The 23,488-nt window shown below is 35.3% G+C and overlaps 1 protein-coding gene across 1 annotated transcript in view; it reads right to left on the minus strand.

Annotated features, from left to right (window-relative positions):
* Positions 1-23,488, minus strand: part of FMN2 (formin 2) — a 164,675-nt gene that overhangs the window by 112,692 nt on the left and 28,495 nt on the right. Inside the window, exons 3-4 of the mRNA XM_075042186.1 lie at positions 18,578-18,725; positions 12,754-12,809 (exon numbers count right to left, since the gene is read on the minus strand). Of these exons, the coding sequence (XP_074898287.1) occupies positions 12,754-12,809; positions 18,578-18,725 (204 nt within the window). The remainder of the gene's footprint in view (positions 1-12,753; positions 12,810-18,577; positions 18,726-23,488) is intronic.

A 23,488-nucleotide genomic window follows, 5' to 3' on the forward strand; every position in this document is an offset into this window, starting at 1 on the left:
ACTTGGATACGCACATGTACCAAAAGCCCATACATTACATCCAATTCATTCCAATTTTGTCATGTTTTCCACACGTGCACATCAGATGTCCCACATAGAGCTGATCTATACAGATAGAACACTCCCTGGATCTTCAAACATGTAAAAGCTCAAATTGCAGCTACCTCCTCTATGGAGTCTGGCATCCTAGTTTCTCAGATGAGTGACTGAAACCTACAGACCCTTCTATAACTAAATTTCCAGGCAGAAAAGCCCCTGCACATCTGTGGAAGTTAGCCCTAGTCTGTATGTATACATATACACACAACCCCCCTATATGTGTGTCTATATTCTGTATTTATCTATATCTATCTCTACTTGCATTCACTCATACACTTTATGAGCAGCCATGATGTGTCATTTTTCTTATGAAAATAAATAGAGTGGCAGTTCTTAACAGTAATTTTGGAATATTTGAAAAATAGACATATTACAGTTCAGTTTTAAAAGATAATGCCTTATACTATTACAAACCAACAAGTCACATCAGCAGTTTGATCGTTTTAAGCAATTTGTCACTTAGTGTCGTGAAATTTCCTCTCTGGGTGGAATTCATATTTAGATGATAGGATTATACTTCTCAGCTTTTTTCAAAAACCTTAACCTTTCAGTTTCTCTACATCAGAATTCATGAATCAGAGTCTATGCTGCTATCTGATTGCAAGCATGCACAGGGAATAGAAGCATACAATTAAACAGGATTAATATGGCAAAATAAGACCCCTCAGGTCTTCCAACAAGTCAACACCTGGTGGTAGTAGCAGCTTCTGGTTACTTGGAAGGATGCTCTTTCCAACTGCTGTTAATAAATGTCTCTTTTCTATGCAAAGTGAAAAATGTTTGAATGCACACGCTCACTGAATGGCACAAAGTAGTGCCACAGTAAGAATTTAATTCAGTCAGAGAAATATGATCTCTATTCAGGTTTCTCTCTTTAAAGCTGTCTCATTTTGAAAGCTACTTCTTGCAGCTGTAGATCAACCCTAAGAAAAGGAGACACAACATTTTAACAGACATTTTTAGCGCTACAGCGACTGTCAAATGAGAAGTGCTGATGGACACTTGATTTACATTCAAACAAAAGAGCATCCATCTAATTAATTCTCACATTTCACTTAATCCTCAAAGCCCATTGTGGCATTTTAGTTTTACAGTAGTAGAAGTTGAGTCAAAAGCTGGCGGACTTGCCAACAGCATCAGGGAGAACTGCTGAAGGAGTAGAATTAGTATTGGATACTTGTTTCTTCCTCAGACTATGAGATCAAATCTTTTTTGAGAAGCTTTTATTATACTGAAGGTGCACGTATGGGGACGAAGGATATATGTTTTTACAATAGTCTATGTTTTCTTCCTACAACCACTAGGAAACATGATGCACAGCTCCCCAAGATAGCATTGAACAAGCAAGCCCTGAAATAGAAACACTGTAGTGCACTGCCCTGCCTGAAGTGATAAACTTATTTGGTGGATGTGAGCTATTTTCCCACTCAGTGACACACTGCAACAGATGGATTACACCAGCCTGCACTGTGCTGGGATTGGGACTATTTAGCTCTTCCTAAACTAAAGAGCTAGGACATGTCTAACCAACCAAGAGATTTTGCCATAAACTATCATGGGTGACAAAAAAAAAAACAACCAAAAAAAAACCAGATTACATGCAGAAATCAATAATTATTGCGATTCAAATAGTTCAAAAAACCAAACATAGGACCAGCAGGGAGCATGGACCTTTGGAGAAAGATGCACACATTATAAATGCCAACTTGTAAAGCTGGAAGTCAGAAGAAAACAGTTTTGTTCAGATTCAGTCTCTTGAAGCTTCTGTTCCTGAACAGTTTGAATTCCTTATCTCTGGGCTAAGTGCATTTCAGAGGATAAGATCCCAGTTCTTTACAGTTCCCATTTTAGTAAGTCATAAAAAACAAAAACCAACTTAAGATACATCAAAGATTCAAAGAGTTTTCTCTCTAAGTTGTAAGACTCTTAACTGAGCTGAAATACAACCTTAGGTTATCCTCAAGTTCTGCTACAACAGGAACCTCAAAAAAATTTTTGTAGACTACAGACAAGAAAAGATAAAATAAAATCTTACAGAACCACTGACCACCCTAGGATCTACAGAGCAGTTAAGTATAATTACTGTCATCTTACATAATATTACTTTTAGCCTGCACAATTAGCATTTTTTTAGCCTGATTGCCCAGAAAGTTTTAGACCTGCTTTATTTAAAAAAAAAAAAAAAAAAACAACAAAAAACAACCAAACAAAAACCAAACAAAAAAACGGCCTCAAGTTTGAGGGTTTCTCTCCTAACATATATGAAATACCATTATTAGAGAAGCATGAAACAGTACAGCAGTAAACAATAAAGACTTCAAAAAAGGCTTACCCCTACATATGGCTGGTTTAACTGTTCTGTCACTCACCCAATGTAAAACAAGTATGTAAATGAGAAAGGGCATAGGAAAAAAAAAGAGGTTCAACTTTATTAATTTTAAAATAACCTTATTTTTCTTATTTCTGCTGTCTTCTTAGATGTTCTGCTGTTGATCGCAGAGACTGCTAGAGTAGAATTAGCAGCGCTTGGGTCTTTCGGTAGATGAAGAGACAACTAAAACCTGGCCACCTATGCCAGCACTCCAACAGGGAACAGGTACCTTAAGAGTCCCAGATTTCCTTTAAAGTTGGGAGAAAAACTGTTCTGGATTTATTTTCTGCTCAATATTTAGACTGTTTAGTGAAATGACTATCACATGATGAATCAACTTCCTTTCTTCTATCACCTGTGTTTGTCCTACAGTATTTTAACTGTGAGTCTAAAAGGTTTGGGTATTTTTCCTGTGTATCCAGGCCAAAGAAACTACCTATCTTATTCTGTTAAAACACAAAATAAAATCTGGCATACCTCAAACATTACTACATTGGCATACTAGAGAAAGGCGTTGAACTTTTTCACACCAGGCCTTTTCTTGATTTTCGATTCAACTTGAGATTGACCGGCAGCCTGGGAAGTAGTCACCGTGCAAACTACCTCATTCTGTTATTATTTCTCTGTTCTTTATGTGCAGAAACTATACTAGTTTTTATGCTAGAAATGACAGTAAGGATTCTATTGCCCAAAATGTGAATATTAATAATCTAAATTTGAAGGACTCGGAATGCCTTTAATCACCAGTACTGCAGATCAAAAAAGCTAATGATTTTCCAGGTGAACTTTGCCACATCCTGATAAGCAACTGTCCAGAGTATGATACTTCTACACAGTACTTGCCCTTTTTATTCAAGAGTTCAGCCAGACCACAAAATGGGAGGTTCACATGTTGCTTTTGTTTCAGGCTTCCAGCAGGGAATAAGCAGAAAAAATATCCACAGTAAGAATAAATCTTTGTAGAAAGGGATGAATAGTCTTCACTACCCTGAAATATGAGCCTACAACTCACGACAGAAAAAGTTTGGAGAAATGGAATCAGAGCCTTCACAAATGTATTCACGAATATTCTGAAGGCAGGGGACTGGAGGTCAGTCAGCTTCTCCAACTCTTTGAAAGTGTGATGGCTATATTAAAAGCAAAGCTGTATCATTTTGGGTCAAAGAACATTAAATAAAATCAATCACAATCAAATCATCAAAGCTGAGCTTTAGGTTTTGAGATGTTAAGAAAAAAAGGTTTTGGTATCATGGACATTAGAAAAAATTATTTATCTCTTCAATATTCAACTTTTCCTGAAAACAAAAAAGTAATTAAACATTCAGGAATATGTGAGTTCATTTTTATCATTTTGGGCTTATTCTCTGAAGAACAAATAAAACCAAAAAATGTGTATTTAAAAACAGAGAAGAAAAAAGTGATCCTACTGGTTTTACTTATATCAGCTTAAAATGGACAACACAATGATAACTATCTTTTGATCTGACTGTAAGTAGAATTTAAACTGGTTAGTCTGTTTTGTATCCAAAGAGTAGAAATCCGTCTCAGCTTTACTTATAAGTTCTCATTCAGGTATGGCAATATACCATGGTTATGGTTATTGGGGAGCAGGGGGTGGGGGTGTGGTGTTTGTTTCTTTTTAAACTTTGGATATTTCTAAGTTAAAGAAATATTCGTTTTTACTAAGAAAAGCATTACTGATCTCTCCTACACATAAAGTCCTGTGGAAATTCTCAGGATCTACACCACTGTAAAGTAGCACCTGATCTTAAATGCTGAGAGAAATAAAAGAAGAATTTAATCTTTAGAATATGGCTCACTTTTGACTGGATGAGGTCTCTCAAACAGGTTAAAGCCAACTTGACAAATGAGATCAGTCTGTCCTGCTAGAAAAGTCACAAGAAGAAATTTTATTTCCGTGACCAGATATTCTTTGAAGACACATTTTAGGGAATGGGCATCTGTATGTGTATTTATACACATATGCACACCAACTTGTATACACACACTTTTTCATGTTGCTCTCTTGTATTTAATATGATTTCTTCATCTGTTCTCTTCAATTTCTGTGGAGTTCTTTTAAAAAAAGTTTGGAATAGTAAATACTATAGTACCTAAAATAGTCTATGTAATCCAAATATAGTATGGTATCATTGAATATACAAAACCTCTTTGTTTCACTTCTTTCCAAAAGGTGAGAGGAATTTCATATGTAAATAATCAAACTTCCAATTTAAACCATATTTTGGGAAAGGAGGATTTTATAGATTTTAATCTGAAATAGGATTTCCATTTTAGAGAGAGGAGTTTAAGAAAATAAATTGTATTTTAACAATTAATAAATACAGCTCTGCTATATATTTTGCTCTTACTAGGAATGCATAGATGGAATGAACGCTATCTCAATTTACCTATCTTCGTGAGTAAAAAGAGTGAGAATTCAGAGGAGAAAATAGAAAACAGTTCAAAACTGCATTTTCAATAAGTGTATGCCTATCATGCACTTCTATTCACTGCTCCCTCAGAGAAGTGACAGTGCTCTGCTAACATTTTACAAGAAGCTCGCTGTAGAAGGCAAGAGAAGAAACATGCTAGCGCTCAGAATCATAGACACACAGACAGAAAAGAAGTAATTCTTCCTGTCCAAGCCCCATCCCATACAATAATTCATCTCTTGAGAAAGGAGAAAGTCTTTCACATTATAGCAAAGAATTTTAAGTACCACCAAGTAATTCTGGTTAAAATAAGTTTCTCAGTTTTACTCTCATTTTTCCTTGTTTTCCCATCAATGACAGAAGAAAGGGAAGTCTGTAAATCCTAAGTTAACTTCCATTGGATAGAATTTGCAAGCACACTGTTCAGACATTATTCTTGCCTGAACCTTAAGGTTGGTGCTATTTTCAAAGTTGTGCCTAAAATGACAAAAAAAGTCTGTCTTGATTTGTCTGAGTATAAAGCATAATCAAAATGGAAAATGCAGAATGCCCATTATGATTACAAGATGCAAAATTTGTATTATGATCTGCCATATGCTCATAAAAGTCTGTGATGTAGAAGTTGTGAAACTAGATGAATCACTTGAACTTGACCAGCAGTTTCTTGAGAATTTTAATCAAAGCCTGTAAGTACACAGTATTTGAATTAGGAGTAACCCACAGGAAATATATGTGCTTTTAGAGCACACATTTTCATCTCCTTAAACTGTTGTCAAAACAACACATCAGAAATGTAGCAAGACTTATCATTTTACCACTGACTAGGCAAAGCAGGAAGTACAGATTAGCACTACCACATACCCATCCTCAGAGATGGGCAAAGTCCTGAGAAAAACAACCAAACATCTAAGCTAGCCTTGCTTGGAGGAGGGTGTTGGAGGGAAAGTGATTGGACAGCATGACCTCCTAATGTCTATTCAGCCCTAAATTATGCTATGATTTTTATGTTATTTCAGAGCTGTAATTGAGGGAGCATGCCACATGTCAAAGTGGAAAAACAGAATAAAGAGCCTTTCAAATTGAAAAGAGCATGTAAGTAAAACTTCATCTTGACATTAACATCAAGAACACAGATTAGAACAAAACAAATTTTAGTCTCACCATGGCCAAGAGGAAGAGTGCAAAAATGTGCTATTGTCACTCCACTGAAAATTATACCAATGTATTGTTCCTTTTAAAGAAGCAAACACTGCCTTCAAGCAAAACAACGGAAGTCAATCCAAGTATTGTGAAGTCTGGATATAATACAAAATACTAACATTTGTTCTGAGAATTAACTCCTTTTATTTTTCTACCACACAGGCTTGACATACTATACTCATTTATTTTTATTTAAATATGGAGTCTATGATTTATATTGTATGTATGCCAATTAATTGATAAAATGATGTCTAATGCACTTTTATCCTTTTTTGTTTGTTTCTTTTTAAATCTCTTCCTCATCAAAACTAAATGGAAAAGATTCAGGATTACCGTTGAAGAAATGAATTTCATATTCAACAGAAAACTGACCTCTTTATTTAAATGATGGTAATTCAGCAGTAAAACTTTTAAATTATCACTACAAAGACAGTCATCCAGAAGTCTTGTTGACCAAATTAAATGTCTTCCCTCCACTGGTTTAAAAAAAAAAAAAAAAACCAACAAAAAAAAACACAAAACAAAACACCCAAACCCCAACTTAACAGTGACAGAACAGAACTTTCTAAACATTTAATGTTTCAGGATTTTTGTTATTATTTTTAGGACACGTTTTTACTGCCTTCGAGAGATGCTCCAATTACTAAACCTTGGTCAGATTAAGCACAGCAAGTGTGCATACTTTTTACAGGCTAACTTATTAACCACCAGAAAGCTACCACTTTCTGACTTCAAAAAATTAAAATATTAATATTGTCACTATAGGGTATCTGCAGGACCCCCCGGGAATGACACACAAGTGCTTTGCACAGTTCATTAAAAAATACTTAACTGCCATCTAGTGGCTGAGTAGGCTGACTTCTTTATGATGTCTTTCAGGCTCTCTGATGACCTCATTTTTAATATTTCTACTCGCGTCCTCATGCTTCCTTCAGGACCTAAGAAATCCTGACATTATCAGAAGACAGTGTTTTAATCACAAAGTTCAGCTACTATGAATATAGGAAGAACAACAGACTGGAACAGACAATCTCTGTTTAAATTATATTGAAGTCTCAACTCAGAGAACCTCACTTCATATTTTAAAAAAGTATAATTAATTAATCTGCTACAGTTGTAGAGCATGAAAAATCTATTAGTGCTTATTAGGCTTTCTAAAAACAAAAAGAAACCTGAAAATTTCAGCAGGTTTAAAGTGAAAAGTAAGTTCTAATATTAAGAATCAAAGACAGATTTCCATCAATAAAATTGGAAACTTCTGCGTAAAAACTATATTTCATGAACATGAAAGACAGTATACCCGATTTGTACTTATGTCCTGGAGTGAAGTTTGACAAAGGTTAGACTCCTCTTTACTGCCTGAGCAAAACACTCTGCACCTAGCAGTTCCTATGACCCCAGCAGTAGTGTCTTCTGCCAGGTTTCTATCATCTTCTTTCACACAACTTTGTTTCCTTTCTGTGCATTTTTGATAAAGCATAATTTATTCTCAAGGCTAACAAGAAAACACTATCTGCCTACATATGCTTCCTGATATTCATGCACTTTAACCTAAGATATCTCAATTCTAATGTTAAACATTGGACCTACAATTAGAACATAAGTTCCTGCGCACCACATATTGCAAGCCTGGCTTTATTTTTTGCAAGATAAGAACAAGACAGATTTATACCTCTGAATTTTTTTAGCTTTTTGTTTTCTGAGATTGGGGTATACCAGCATGATGATGCAGGAAGTTTACATTGATACAGTTCTCCTTAAAACGATATATATCCAATTCTATTTGTCAGGACAGAGATCATCAGTTAGCTATGGTATTTACTTTGAAAAATGCAATAGGTACAGATTTCACTATCATTCAATTCATATGGAAAACTTCCAGAAAAGTTTGCTTTTTTCATACTCCTTTCTTTCCTCATTGAGACAACTGAATATAGCAGATCCTTGTGAGTACAACATACGTTTTTGTTGGGTTTTTTTACCCAAGTGTGTACCTTTTTTCCCCAGCTGAAATCCGACTTCAGCAATCATACTTTTGTAGGAAAAGAATTGTTTTAGAAGAACTGTTAATTGCCTCCCCAAGCCTTCTCTTCCCCCTTACAAAAAGTAACCTAGCAAGTAGTGAAGGGACAGAAGAGGAGTGACGTGTTCCCAGGATCACTGGGTCCTTCTGAATGAATATCTCAAGAAGAAACATGTAAAATGAAGCAGTGTAAAAAGAGCCACAGCCATAGAATGATTTGGGAGCTCATAAAGGAAGAGTTCCCAATTTTCCTCCAGTTTCTGTTGAACACAGTTATTAACTAGTCTCATATACAGTTTGCCTCTACCCTGATGGAAGCCATATAATACCAAAATAAAACAGGTTTTACACACACCCCCCTTTTTTATTCTTTTTGTATGTGTAGTAGAATTATTTCACCATTTCAGACAACTGTTATATTTACCTTCTTTATCTTACCTTCACCTGTAAAGAATAATCTTTCTGAAATTTCGTTTAAGAGAGTTTTGAGCAGCATGCATGTTTCAGAGACTAAGTCTAGCTGTGACATTTTATAATAATGAAAAGTAAATCCCAATCCTGCCAACATTTTATATTTTCTAAATAGACTGATCATGTATTTATCTTAAAGGATTTCACAACCTTTCTTCTTGTATTATTAAATGTCAGAATTGGAACATTTCAAATGTCACTAAGTTATTACCCTAAGGAGTTATAATAATTTGTATTTAAAGACTAGAGTAAGAAAAAAGGTCCCTGCTGGAAGGCTGAGAGAGGGGTTACCTGTAAAGCGTGGTAGTTAAGAATACCCTAAAGAGACACTCTGAGAGTCAGACTTATAATATTATGTTTTCAAAGCAGAAAGTATACTCAACATCGCAAACCATGTCCTGGAATTTAAGAGTTTTAAGGCTAGTGCTGTTTCCCTATGACGTTGTTAGGAAGCACACCAATAGATCACGTAGTAGAAATCTGTCTTCAGTGCTTGAGAACTGCCAAAATTTTGACTGGTTGTTACTATCAGGTGAAGTACGTGGCATTCCAAGAAGACACATAATTTTGGTTCAGGGTTTATTTGTTGGTTTAAATGGGTTAAACCAAATCAAAGTGAACAACTGAGCTGGAAACGTTACAGGCATAAGAATTTTTTGATGGCAAGCTTTTTTGCTGTAAATATAGTTTAAATACTCAATGCAACCTATCTCATGACCAAACTGCTAGAAATTGGAACAGTCTGGCAAAACCTCATCTCCTGAGACAGGATTACGGAGACCAGGCATCGTCAGTGGCATGAAGAATAATTCATTACATCCGGATGCTGACCTTTAAATAAATGTAATGAGGGCTTTATTTTTAAATTTGTGTGATACTCAGAATAGACACTCATCACAAACAATCAAAAAAAGAAGAAATTTTAAATATTTTGATAATAAGGCATATAAGAAAACAAGGAATTTAGGTGACTTCCAAACATCTTCAGATTTTTGGTTCTGTGATGTCCCACCACTAACCAAAGCCTACTTTTCGTGTACTCACTTACAACTATAAGATGCCTTTTTCTTTTTTTTTTTTTTCCCCCATTCTGCTAAGAATCTTTTTTTACCTACCATGTAAACAAAATCAAGCAAACCTGAAAACTGAGTTAGAATGTAGGGAAAATTGCAAGGATACCACAAAAGATTGGTGCACAAAACAGAAAGGAAATTGCCTCTTGCACAAAAGTACAGTTGTCAAATCTAAACATCAGGTTTGAAGCTGGAGATTCTAAATCAGACCATTCAGTTTTTCTCTTCTTCCTTCACTAAAGGAGTTAGGCCTAACAAAGCTTTCTCTGTTTGTACTGGGAAGACTAAGCAGACATTGTTGCTCCTCTGGCATTTCAAAACCAGGACTTGAAATGGCTGCCAATTTTAAGTATTTTTCCTCTGCTTACCAATTCCTGCATTAGAAGCAAGCACATCCTCAGGCACTCATTTTTTTTTATTTGTAATTTTTGAAAATTAGCTATCTTGGACTCCAAAGATAAGTCTTAAAAACTTTAGGAAATTACGCTGCAAAATACAAAAGTTCTGTCTAACATTGTAAAGGTAAGGAAATGGAGAAGATGTATAAAAAAGCCCCTTCCAGTGGCAAGACAGCATAGAATCCAGGCTCAGTGTGTGTGTTATTTGTGCTTTTAATTTAGAATTATTCTGAATCTTTTAGTTAACTGTTTACCATAAGTGAGATAAATTATCAGCATCAGGTTACATTTGCAGTTGTTTCTATGTCAGTATCAGCTATCTCCAATTATTTTAATAGCATCTGGAAAATGTCTTTTCCCAGGGAGGGGAGAAGGGAAAAGCCTGTAAGTAGACTTAGTTGATCCATTTCAAATATTACACTAGGGCTCTCTTTCTTTGTCATGTATCGAAAGAAAAAAGAAAAATCACCTAGTTGGCTAACTTCAGCCAATGCTTGCTTTCTTCAGAAAGAAAAACTATGGACAAGCTAGAGAAAGAATAAAAGAGGCTAGATCTCTGATAGAAACATTTCATAGTATTTCACCACTTAAAAAAAGTACAAATAATGCCAAGAATGTTTTGATTGCAGTAAAGGATTTATCTACAAACATGACAAAAAAGTTAGCGTGACTATTCTACTTTCCAGATGTTTTTATAAATTGATATAGATAGATATTGATAGATAGGTAGAAAACACTCAACTGTTTGGGACTGTACAGAAATAATTTGAACACATGAAAATATTTTATCCACATAGATTTCTTCAAATTAAATAATTTCCATTCTAATTTAAAAAATAAACCAGAATGATGATGACATAATATAGCAAAAACTTGAGATAATTTTGTGCAAATGAGGTGATCATGCATTCATAACAGTTATTTCTGCCCTTCATTGATGAATAATAGTACAGAATGGAAGAAGTTCACATTACTGTCATAAGAGATCAACACTGAGCAAGAGGGATGGGGAATCTCTAACATCACCAGCAAATGCAATTCAGTAATTGGACAACATAACGGGCTAGTTTTAAAAATAACAAAAAAAACCAACCTGAAGTAAACATTATTTCTTCAAGCAATCAAACAGTACTCTAGTGCTGCTGGTTAAACTTAATTCTCAATAGCAAAAGAATCAGGGGGTTTTTTTAGGTAAAGTACCTAAGCATTCATGAACCTATTTCCATTAATTACATCTCCAATTTTAAAAAGTCTTTTATATAGGTTGTTTCTTGTAGTGTATTAAAGTCCTAGAGACAGATTAAATAGGCTCCTTATGTGCAATACTGTTATGGTAGTATAGGAAAAAGTTCTTTTTCACAAGAAATACTAGAAAACATTGCTACTGAAACCTGGGTGACTGAAATATAAAAATAGCATGGGACAAATATATTTCAGTTGAAGCTTAAAATATTGCAATGTAGAATAATTTTGTGATGTTATCAATGGGCTCTAGTCCTAAATGTTCGTAATTATGGAGGTAGAAGAATTTATGTAACTGACTAGAACTCCTTTAATGTTGTTTGGCAAGACAAAAGCCATAAAGGTAATATACCTACTGTCCTCACCCATGCTCATAAAATACTTGATCGAACCTGGATTAAATTTGCAAGTCTAATGATCAGTAGCACGCATTTCACTAAGCATTCCTTATTTTCTCCCTTATAAGCAAACTACTGTTCATTTTCACAAATGCTGCTCAATGCAGTGATGCTTGAGCCATCCAGACATTAACAACAAAAAAAACCCAACCCCAAAACAACAACAAAAAAAACCCACAAAAAACAAACCCCACCAAGGAAATAAAAAAAAAAAAAAAGAAAAAGAAAAAAGAAATAGATATCAAGAGCTTTTGGCCACTCTTTGTTGCAAACCAAGATTCAAAGACACCAGAACTTTGCCTTCCTCTTCCTGACCTCCAGAACAATTGAATAGTCTTATTCACTAGTAAGATAAGTCTGGTACCTGTGATCGGAGAGCTTTCACCAAAAAAAAAAAAAAAAAAAAAAAAAAAAAAAAAAAAAGCTAGTCTTCTGAGGAAACACAATTTGAATTTCCTCAACTCCATCAAACTGCACCACATTTAATGAATAATAAAACATGAATGGTGACATGTTAAAAAAAAAATAAAATAGGTTGTGTTTACATTGAACAAGTCCAACCCAGACTAAGTCTCCACTATCCCAGTATTACATTATCTCCTTTTGAAGTCCAGCATGGCACCCTAAGTCTGTTCACCTACTACCACCACTATAAACTTCAGTGGAGAAACAGAAAAAAATCTCTGCCACTATTATGCACATAAACTTTTGTAGATTAGCTAATATAACCAGATCTTCTATTACTATTCCTTAGTAATGGCATCCGACCTCCAGAACCAACTGTTAACTTCTGAGTGAAGCGAACAATAACATTTTACAAGAATCACCTTAGACAGGCAGGAACCTTCAGTCTCTGTACCTAGATACACTATGGAGCATGTAAGCACTTTGAAATCAAAATTTAGAATCAAATCCACATTTCCGAACGTTTGCAGACAGAACATTCGGTACACTAAACTACTGCAAAAATGTCCGAAGTAATGCTTTTCTGGTCTTTTTACAAAATGATAGATAAAACACTTCTGTTAGAATCTTACCTGTACCTGCTGAACATCTTCTATGCACTGTTTCTCTGTTTCTAGGACAGTAGATTTCAACTCTGAATTTGAAAAGACGACACAGATTTTAGAAGTTCTATATAAAAAAAATCATTGATCTTTTGAAATACACATTAAGAATTTCATTAAAAGAGGGTAGAGTTAAAAAGAAAACAATGTTAACTGTCCCACTTTCCAAATTATCCACCTAAAATTAACTGAACAGGTTATATGTGTAAATAAAGCCAGCCTGATCTCAATTTGCAATGTATGTATTATGACTCAACATTAAATGCCATTATCTTAAACTTGAAAGAAGTCCATTTTGATTGTCAAAATTTCTGATTCAAAGAAAAATAGTTACTTATGACTATTATACACATTCTGTTGTACACACAGTAACACAGATCTAAACTCATTTTAAAAGTGTGCTTGAATGCAATTGGCCTTACTATTGCAAATACATTTTTGAGAAATCTCAATTTCATCCTAGCTTTATAATTCACTGTCTACAACACCTTGGCCTTACAAAGGGATGGTTTGGGACAGTACACTTACTGTGTAAGTGTACAGTCAGAGCTTCCCAGTACTGGGGACATTCAAACTGATTCTTCAGAACTAATTCTTCACCTTTGTACTAAATTCCACACTCTCTCTTTTGGGCAAAGAAACAACATTAATCTGACTTTTGGAATTTTGACCACGTTACTCATTTCCATTGAAAAATAAAACAGCAGTACTTCGTTATTTTTGTATCTTGTTCAATTATTTTCTACTTTGGAATAACTAATAAGAATCCTAATGAATATCTATGCATTCCTTCACTTAATTACTGTCTTTAAATGGAGAAAAAAAATTATTTGTCCCAGCATGGTGGTTTTAAATGGAACTACTGATCTCCAACTATCGCTGTGACGATGAAAAATAAAACATTGGTGGGACTAAGAACTTTTATCTGTGCATTTTAGCTGAAAATGGGCATCAAAACAAAAGACACACACCCCCAACTAGATTCCCTTTCCTATTTTAAAACCTGGATAACAATTATTCTCTCTACAAATACCAGTCTTTGAGAGCTCTGTTTTTGTAAAAACATTTCTATTTAAACCAAACCTAAGCACAAGAGAAATTACATTAAAACCTCAATTGCACTAATATTTACTTCAGTGAGAGACGCATACTGCACAGTCCTGCATTGTTTTTACAGTACAGTATTTTGATTGGCTGCTGGATAAGAAATAACAGATTTTGTGCTGGAAATGACACAAGCATGTAACAACCCAATACACGGACCCTCAAGTCTTTCAATAAGCTATCGCAGAGAATAACAAAGACTTAATTTTGATTTATTTATGGAAGAGAGAGGGTCTTGTAGTTAAAGCACAGGGCTTGAATTAAAAGGTCTGCTCTCCATTCTGACCTTTCTACAGGTTTTTTTCTCTGACCTTAAAGGACCTCTGTGTGCCTCAGTCTCCTTGTCTGATAGAAGATAACTAGAAAAAAGAAAAACAGAAAAAAAAACCAACCACAAAAATAAAAACAAAAAACCAACAACAAACCAGCAGCTACACAGTGTAAAGATCTCTCACCAGCTTAGTAGCTACTGCTAATGATGCCTCCTTAACTGGTCATAGCCTAGTTTGGTACACAGGACAAGAACAGAAATATTTTTTCTTATACCTGCCCAGAGAACATGTGCATCTCACACCCTTCTTACATCTTTTAAGGGTACCACTATACAGCAGGCAAATCTGTTGACTGTTTGCAGGAAGAGTAAATCAGTTGTGGTCCAGTACCTCTGGATTGGTAATTCCTAGGCCTCCTCACAGCTTTTTGACAATCCCAGCTGTTGGGAGGTGAGACATACAAGGGGGAAGTTTCATTGCCAGTGGCTGCAAGGCCACCCCTTGAAAATTAACAGACCTCAACCTTTTTTACTGAAGAAAATTCAGGATGCTACTAATGAATTGGACACTCACTCCTCATTGCAATCAAAAGAACCTGACCAAAAATAGTGAATTATTATTCTCTGGTAAAAGCAATTAATGTCTCTTCCAAAGGAAGGGAAGAGTGTTAACATTTTTAAACTAAGCAATTGTGAGATACTTGTTTCACAAATTATCTGGAAGAGAACATTTTTGGCTAACCCTATCTTAATTGATTTGCAGAACAAGGAAAACTTCACTGGTATTTGGGCACTGGTGATCTCCCTGAGGCCTGTGTACGTGATTTTAAATTTTTGTATGGTTGAGAGAAACTTTAAGATTAATTTGATCTTTGCTTACACCAGGCTTTATTCTTTCCTAACGTTTTAGTACTAGACAAGACATGTACACACACAACTTAAAAGTAATGTTTCATGTTATGCAAATTGGCACAAACTACCTCCGTTACGCAAAAGTTCTTAAAAAAAAAAAGTAGGATAAGGCTGTTCCTATATATTTGTCAATATTTAACAATTTGACAGAATTGTCTAGCTTATTTTTACCTCACACAGATTTCTGTTCTAAAAAGGGTTCCAAATATAAGCCGAGTTCAGGGTGATATGAGCAGATAATTTTAAGGTTAGTTTGCCAGAATTCATCAAATACAATCTATTCGCAGCAAACTAATAGGGTTTTGTCTTTGTTAAGCAAAACTAAAAAACAAACAACGCCCCCATCAAAAAAAAAGAAAAAAAAAAAGAAAAAGGAAAAGAGTGTTATATGATGTGAAACCTTCCCTTTAACCCAAACCAAACTTCTTTTTTTTTCCTCATTTTTCATAAAACAAAGGAAAGGAATGTCTGGGCAAGCCTAGTTTTGTTACAGACTAACTTAGTTTTCAGGGTGTAAACCCACACAGAGGTTAGTGTGTTAGGACTGTTTCATTTTGCAGGAGAAGTTGTATAATCTTTGAGTCTCTGCCCAGGTGGTTAGGACAGTCCCACAAGAGCAGGATAATTGGGCTCCAGTGCCTGCATATTTGTCTTTCCCTGTATGTTAAGTGGAATAGTGTAATCAGCAAAGCATTAAACTAATTGCATTTTGAATACTGTGTTGTGTTTAGATTCAAACAATGTACTGGGGTCTGACAGTGGTAGAGTCAAATACCATAAGAAGTGACAGAAACAGCTTTTGCGTATTCAGATGGAAAATTGGTGGCATACAATTGATCTTACTGGTGATATTGACTCATTTCATCCACAACCTTTTATTAATCCAGAACTGAAAAATATTTTTGGCGTAAGCATTTGCTGACTTGAACTCAAATTCATATTAGGTATTTCCAAACATCATTTTTTTAATAAACAGCCAACCTAAAAAAAAAAAAAAACAAACAAAAACCAAACCAAAACAAACTAAAAAACCCCCCCAACCAACCAGACCAAAAAAGCCCCAAATAATACTGACCACTCTAATAGCCCTTTCCTCACACCCATCAATGCTCCACATGACAGAGAGCACACAGCAAAACTATTTAATATGTACTACATTAAACAGATTATTTACTACTTTACTAATTTTGGAACAGATTACCTAAAACCTTATGGAATTTCCTCTTGCCTTACTTAAAACTTGAAGGCCAAGTATTGTCCTCATGCTAACATGTATAATAAAAATAAAGAATTTACATATAAAAATATCCTGCTACATTCCTCTCCCGATCAATACCTTTGTATAAAATGGATGGTTTTGTTTATAAACCATTATCTCCAATGTTAATATTGTGTGTGTTTAATCCATACAACAATAATTATATGTAATGCAAAAAAATCCTAGTCTGCACACAGTAATTTAAACCTTTTAAAAAAATGCTTGTCCCCTCCACCTTTCAAAGGCATATGTACATACAATAATTTAATTACAAATCTTGGGGAAGGTGTTTATCCTTCAGGCTTCACATGAAACATCACTCACCTCCAGGTTCTTCCACATTGCAAGCATGTGAACAATCAAACAAAAAGTTAAATTATTTATCTACCTGAATTGTATTCAGAACAAGTATAATTTTTCCATTTCCCTCCATGCCCTACACTGCAAATTCACACCAAAACCCAAAATTTCAATAGTATTTCTGTCAGCACCTCAAGTAAGCTTTGAGAACTATTTGTTTCATTTAGAAATAATCACAATACACAATTTTCCATTTTACTTCTGTTTTCTTAATACTTTTGCAGGTTTTGAGAGGGCAGTGGCTGAGATAAGGAACAGACAAGTACTGTACACATTACATCCATATAGCAGGTATAATATTAAATAGAACAACATAGAATGTAAACAAACCATGTATAAAATGAATAAATTTAAAAATTATTCGTATTAACCTCTTGGTAGAAATACTCTTCCAAACTGGTAAAAAAGGTAAAAATCTTTACATTTCAAAATATTTTACAAAATCAATGTTCTCCTAGATTTTAGGGCAACAGAACTGTTGTTAACTTGCACCAGCCTCTGTCAGCCTAAAGCCTCCAAGTGAAATAATAAAATATTCACTCTTTTGTTTTTCCAGTGCAGAGTACGTTCATAAATACTCTGATCACACGTCCATTAGCTAAGTCTCGAAGTAGAGAAATGCAACCTGTCCTCTCAGAGTACATGGCAATGAGTTCTACTATCACAAATGACAGTACTTTCATTGAATACAGCATAAAATAATAGATCATTAGTCAAAAACTGAACTAGCCCAACACTCTCATACTGCAGTATTCCACACTCTGAATTGCATCAATGAGATGGATGCTGAAATGTTTCCTCGACCTCTAATAGAGCTGCTTTCATACATAGAGCATACATAGAATAGCAGTATTGCATTTTTGTTGGCATCACTTATTTTGCTTGTGAACACTGGAATAAGTGATACCAGTAAAAGTGAAGTGCTGCCATGATAAATGGTGTCCATACAAGGAATACTTTATGTTCCAAAGGAAGTGGTAGAGAAGTCCCAAAGAGAAGCAAATCTGAAATTAACTCCACCCAAAGCCTACAAGTAATACAAAGAAATCTGTTGAAATAATGACTTAATTCTTCAAATCTGAGCAATGCAAAAAAAAAAAAAAAAAGAGTGGTAGGAAATGGAAAATTTGAGAATACCCAGTGGCTCTCCATGAAGGTCATGGGGATGAATGCAGCCTAAGAGTGTTGAGAGCCACTGAATGCCACTAACGCAAAGCTAAGACTCCAAGAACCTGTGGTATTTGCCCATGAACACTACTAACGGAAAACAGGTTTGAAATTCTCTTCTAAATTTCTTTGTCAGCTATGAGGGTTTTTTTGTTTTGTTTTGTTTTAATTCTCATCTTAAATAAAGCCTTTAATGAGTATGCAGAAGATTTCAGAAACTTGGCTGGTAGAGTGACCTCACAAATTTTAAGATAAACTGACTTTGTAAACAAGATCTCAATTTATTTTTCAGATACACTTTTCCTACCTCTCTGTCAGCAGGGAACTGCTGAATCCACAAAGGAATACCTTACACCACTCTAATAACTTTCAGTATACCACCAGTGGGCTTCTGAAGTTTTCCATATTTTTAAGAAAAAAGTACCCATATTTCATGGCTCTGAAGGTATGCAAACTGGAAAAGAACAAAGGTCACAACACCTGGTAAAATCCATTAGTCAGCAGATGCCAGGTGCACATCTTGGTTGTTAACAAAAAGCATGCATTTTTGCTGAATATTTTTTATTAGATTCATACTAGCTAACTTTATTTCTGATGCTAATCCAAGATCTTCAAAATCAGGTATTTGTTAGAAGTTAAGATATTAAGTTTATATCTTGGATTCTAAAAGACAGCAGCTCCCCCCCCATGCCATATATATATATCTTGTCTGTGTCCAAGAATGATACCTTCTTCCGTAATTTTGAGTCTTTGTTCTTCATCTGGAGGTTTGGGTGGGGGCCACACAGATGGAATTCTCCTTGGAAAGCTTCCTTCAATGTAATCTGATGAATGTGTGGGTTGGCTAACTGCAGCCCAAGTATAAAGCTGGTCTTGCTGTGGTTATTAATAAAAAAAAAAAAAAAAAAAAAAGTTGAGAAGTTCATATAGAAAGACAAGCTCAAAATATCAAAGCTTTTGTTTCCAACACAAATAGCTCAATATCCACCTCTACATCAAGGCAGACTTGGTTTTGTGCTCTTCATCGCCTGATAAAGACTTAACACAAACCTATATTAAAAAAATCTAATGTTTCAATTTTGGAATTACCTCTATTAACAACAGAAAATCTAATGTTTTAGCTATCTACAGTACAATATGATGCTAGAATACAGTTCAGCACTTTTTTTCAGCATGAGGAACTCTTTGCCACTTTTTCCTTAGAGAGATAACAGGTTCTGTCCATCATGGCTGTACTACTTTACATATGGCTAGTTTATAGGTTAGAGAAAAATATTTCAGTCCACACTCTATGTAATCTTTTTATACCAAATGCACAGGCAAGGAAAAGAAGCAGGATTATTTCAGCATAGATTAAACTGAGATATTTATTCTTTACAACCCTTTTTTTGTCATTTACATTTCCATATTCATAGAAAGGCAGCTAAAAATGTGCTTTGCTTTTAGAATTAAAAAAAAAACCCAAACCCAAACAACCAAACACAAAAACCTAAAAAACAGTTTAAAGTATCTCAATCCTGTGGGCTCAAATCAGATTATATCCTTATTACTCAGAGTTTGATTCACTTATTAAAAGCAGGAGATATCCAGATTGTCTGATGAAAACTAGGGCAAACTTATGCTTTAAGCCAACAGAAAGATTTTAGATGACCACAATTCAAGTAGTTATTTTTGTGACTCCCAGTATGCATCAACATGCACACCTTGTGATTAAATCTTTATAATACTGTAAACTCTATAGAGATCAAACACAGCAACTGCATGAGTATCCTAGTAAGTGATCCGGAAATATGCAAATATTGTAGTACAAAACTGGAAAAAAAAAATCAAGTCACAGGATGAAAATACAGTCATATCTTCTTACAATAATCATGTTTGTTACTGTTCATTCACGCTATTGCCTGAGTAAAACATTGGTAACGTATTTATCCTGTTGCATATTTCATTTTTAGATTGAAACTTTTTTTTTTTTTTTTTAAACTTTACACAGCTACTAAACATTAAAGAGAGATGTAGGGGGAAGAACAAAATAATTTAACATTTTTTGAGGGCATAATTGCTATCCCATGTGACTAAGCTTCTATGTGCCTAAAAATAATTTGTGACAAGAGTGATACTATTCTACTGAGAGCAACTTAGAACACACAAATGCTGGTTATAAAGTAAAAAGTTTTGGTTTACAGAGGGTGCCTCAAACAGTCAGAGTCAAAGGAAGCTCATTAGATCTTTCTAGTATGAAAAACATGGCAAAAACCCAGCCACATACACAGACCTTAGATAAAGGTAAAGATAAATGGATAAAAAGCTTAATACAAAATCACATCAGGTTCTTTATATAGCCCTGCACTCTATGTTCCTTGAAAAGCCTATCCTTTTCCCATTACTATGCTACTGCATTTGAACATCCAAACAGGTTTGATTAATGCACTTATTTCAATAACTTAGTACTTTCCCTTTGTCTAATTCCAGCTTTTTAGAGGATATGTATTTTTGGGTTTCTGCCTAATTTCCAGTACTGTGGGAGTAAAAGGGAGAGGGAGAGTCATACCTGTACATACTGTGTAAAGAAAAAGAAAAGGGACTGGATTTTGCTATTTGTCTTCTTTCTGCACCATCCAAAATCTCAAAAACACAGAGGAAAATAGGGTTCAAAAAAGTCAGAGGCAAACCAGAACAAATTTTTTTTGCCCACTCTACTACTACCTCACACCGTCCTGGGAACACAGGGAAGAACAAGCTCTACAGAGATTTAGCTGGGTAAGCACAGTCAATTTTCAATGGGCTTACATGTAGGGTTACAGGGCAATAAAACAGAAGACAACAGACTGTAGATAATATTGACATAGCATGAATGAGGAAGACAAACAATTAAACTGTTCCTGGACATGATATTTCACCATGCCAGTTCTCAAAAGATGTAGTACAATCATTTAACTACAAATTTTTGAAGTATGATTAGGCCTCATGAATTAAGATATACTAAAAAAATCACGGTATGTCTCAGAATTATTGTACAGATGGGATACATTATGCAGGTAATAAAATATGAAGTACCTATGATCTTGCTGATAGAATTTACAGCATATAAACTATGAACAGTTATAAATTAAGACATCACACAACTCCATAACTGGCTCCTAACCCACCATGGGAGCTTTGTTTGAGTATAAAAGACAGTATTTTTTGGTTTATGTTAGTTTTTGTTTTGGGATTCTTTTCATTTGCTATTCAGCATGGAGAAGGATGATGAAATAGACTCATCATGTAACAGAAATTACAGAGGTAAACGTCATCTTTCAAAAATGCCTTGAGGGGACTTGTACTACAACTAAAACATATCTGCGTTCAACATATAAACAAGGTATTTAACAACAGCTACATTCAGATTACTTGCAAGTTTATAAAAGTAATTTAAAATATGAAAAACCCTCATGACAGAAAGGTAGTCTGAAGGTCTGGACTTCAAGTTGATAGTCCATAAACTACACTTAAAATGGCAAAAGATTAACCCTGTCTCCACTTTCATACCCTTCAAAAGGGGGGGATCATTTGAATGTCCTAATTCCTACTCACTCAAGATACTGCCCAAAATCTAATCCTCTTTACCTTTTGTCTTTAGCTCCTTGTCAGTTAATATATTAGCCCCTCTCATTTTCCTTTTCCAAATCTGATAATGCCATAGATGTGCATGATTATTAGAACATTTTGAAAAAAGATATATGCTGCCAATTCTATGACGTCTAAGTACTACTCAAGCAAAAGAAACAAAATAATCCAAATCAAAAAAAAAAAACCAAAACAAACAGATTTGCTTTTATCATTAATAGTTGCAATACAAGCATCCACAAATGTGGATTTCCACATCCAACTCTTTCTCCTTTAATCTTTTCATTTCAGAGACAATTTTTTACTAGATATCATTGTAAGTACAGCCAGTGAATACTCTTACCGTGATCGAGCTTTGAATACATCTGGAATTTCCACTTCATCTTGCTCAGACTCCACTATTTAGTGTTTGAAGCACTTCTTTTGCAGGGGCGGGGGGGGGGGGGTGGTTAATCCTTGTAATGAATGATCCCAGTCTTATTTATTCGGACTCATTTCTGGGCAGACATTGAAAGCTTAAAGCTGTCCGAGCCCAGTGCACTAAACACAATGTCAAGAAGAGCGCTCGTTTCCACACATCCTTACACAGCACTTTCCACCAGCTCTTAAAACTGCAGAGCATTCGCACATGGGCAAGGCAAACTGCCTGCAGGATCTGATGGTACCTAATCAATAGACATTTTACCACTTATAGATGCTAGCATTTAGAATAGAGTCACAGAGAGTCAGGTCTGTAGTTTAACTCACTCTCTTCCCAGCCAGCTCTCAGTAGGCACAAAGAATGTCTTTTTGTAACAGATTTTTATTCTCAGGTACCACAGTGTTACATTTCAGGTACCTAATATATTAAATATTAATTATGTTCCTTCACTGCTTGAGCTAAAGATATACTTTCCTGCTAATCTTTAAAGATTGAAGCCAATGCTGTAAGCTACTCAAAGTAAAGGCCTCTAGCAAATGACATATAGAAAGAGGGTGGTGGGCCCAGAACTAGGGCCATGAGCTAGACCTGCAGCAAACATGAGAAGGCATACTGGTAGACCCTGAGCTTTCAGAAAAGGGGTCGTACATTTTTTACACAGAGAGACCAGGGCTGTTACCTGGGCCACAGACTGAATTAAAGATTAGTATATCCCCCACTGTTGGAATATAACATGCAACTTTGAACCTGTGCTTTTGGCAGCTGTATTGCTCCTGGCGATATGCAGGTAATATGACCTTCTGTTCAACACCACTTCAGTTTTTAATCAACTGTTTACTTGCTCCCAGTTCAAAGGACAAAGACAGCCATTGCAAGAAATGCTTAAAAGAGGTACAAGAGATGGAGTTGAAACAGCAATGAATGTATACACATCTGTCCAAACTGTTTGCAAAGGCATGAATTAGCAATGTGAGAATCAAGGGGGAAAAAATCTGACCAGAAGTATTTTGACAATTTTCAAGGCAGAGGGGGCAGGAAGCACGGTCAGATCATGCATGGTAAGGTGGAGAAAGTGGGGCAGTACAGAAGCACACTGCTATCAGGAGTAGCCTCTGCTCTTCAGCTCAGCAGAGAAGTAGATGGGGGGAGCCCATTAGCAGTACCGCTAAACTTTCTTATACTACAGTGAATTAGTACTAACTTCCTCAATGGCTCCAGTGTTACACCATGACGGAATCAGCCCCTATCTTGCAGGGCATTTATTTTCAAATAGTAAGCTTGAACAATTTTTCACTAGAACCCCAAACATTCAAAGTTATCCTGAAGAGGGGAAGACAGAAAGTTTGGCATGTCCACAGACAGGTATAAATGTGCTAGGAGTAAACACAGAGTGATAGTTACAAGAAGGTTCCTACTCATCAGATCAGTCTGGATGTGGACAGCCTTCCAATGGGAAGCACTAGAAGAGTGGGGAGAGGAAAAAGTATAACTGCATTTAAGATGGAACTAGATAAACTCATGGAGAAATTACATTTTATGGTACTTGGGATAAGCAGGGACCAGACTCCATAACTCAGAAGGTGTTTTCCAGGCTAAGAGCTCCAAAGAGCTT

The sequence above is a fragment of the Buteo buteo genome, chromosome 12 (genome assembly GCF_964188355.1).
Source record: "Buteo buteo chromosome 12, bButBut1.hap1.1, whole genome shotgun sequence".
In the NCBI taxonomy this organism is placed as follows: Eukaryota; Metazoa; Chordata; class Aves; order Accipitriformes; family Accipitridae; genus Buteo; species Buteo buteo.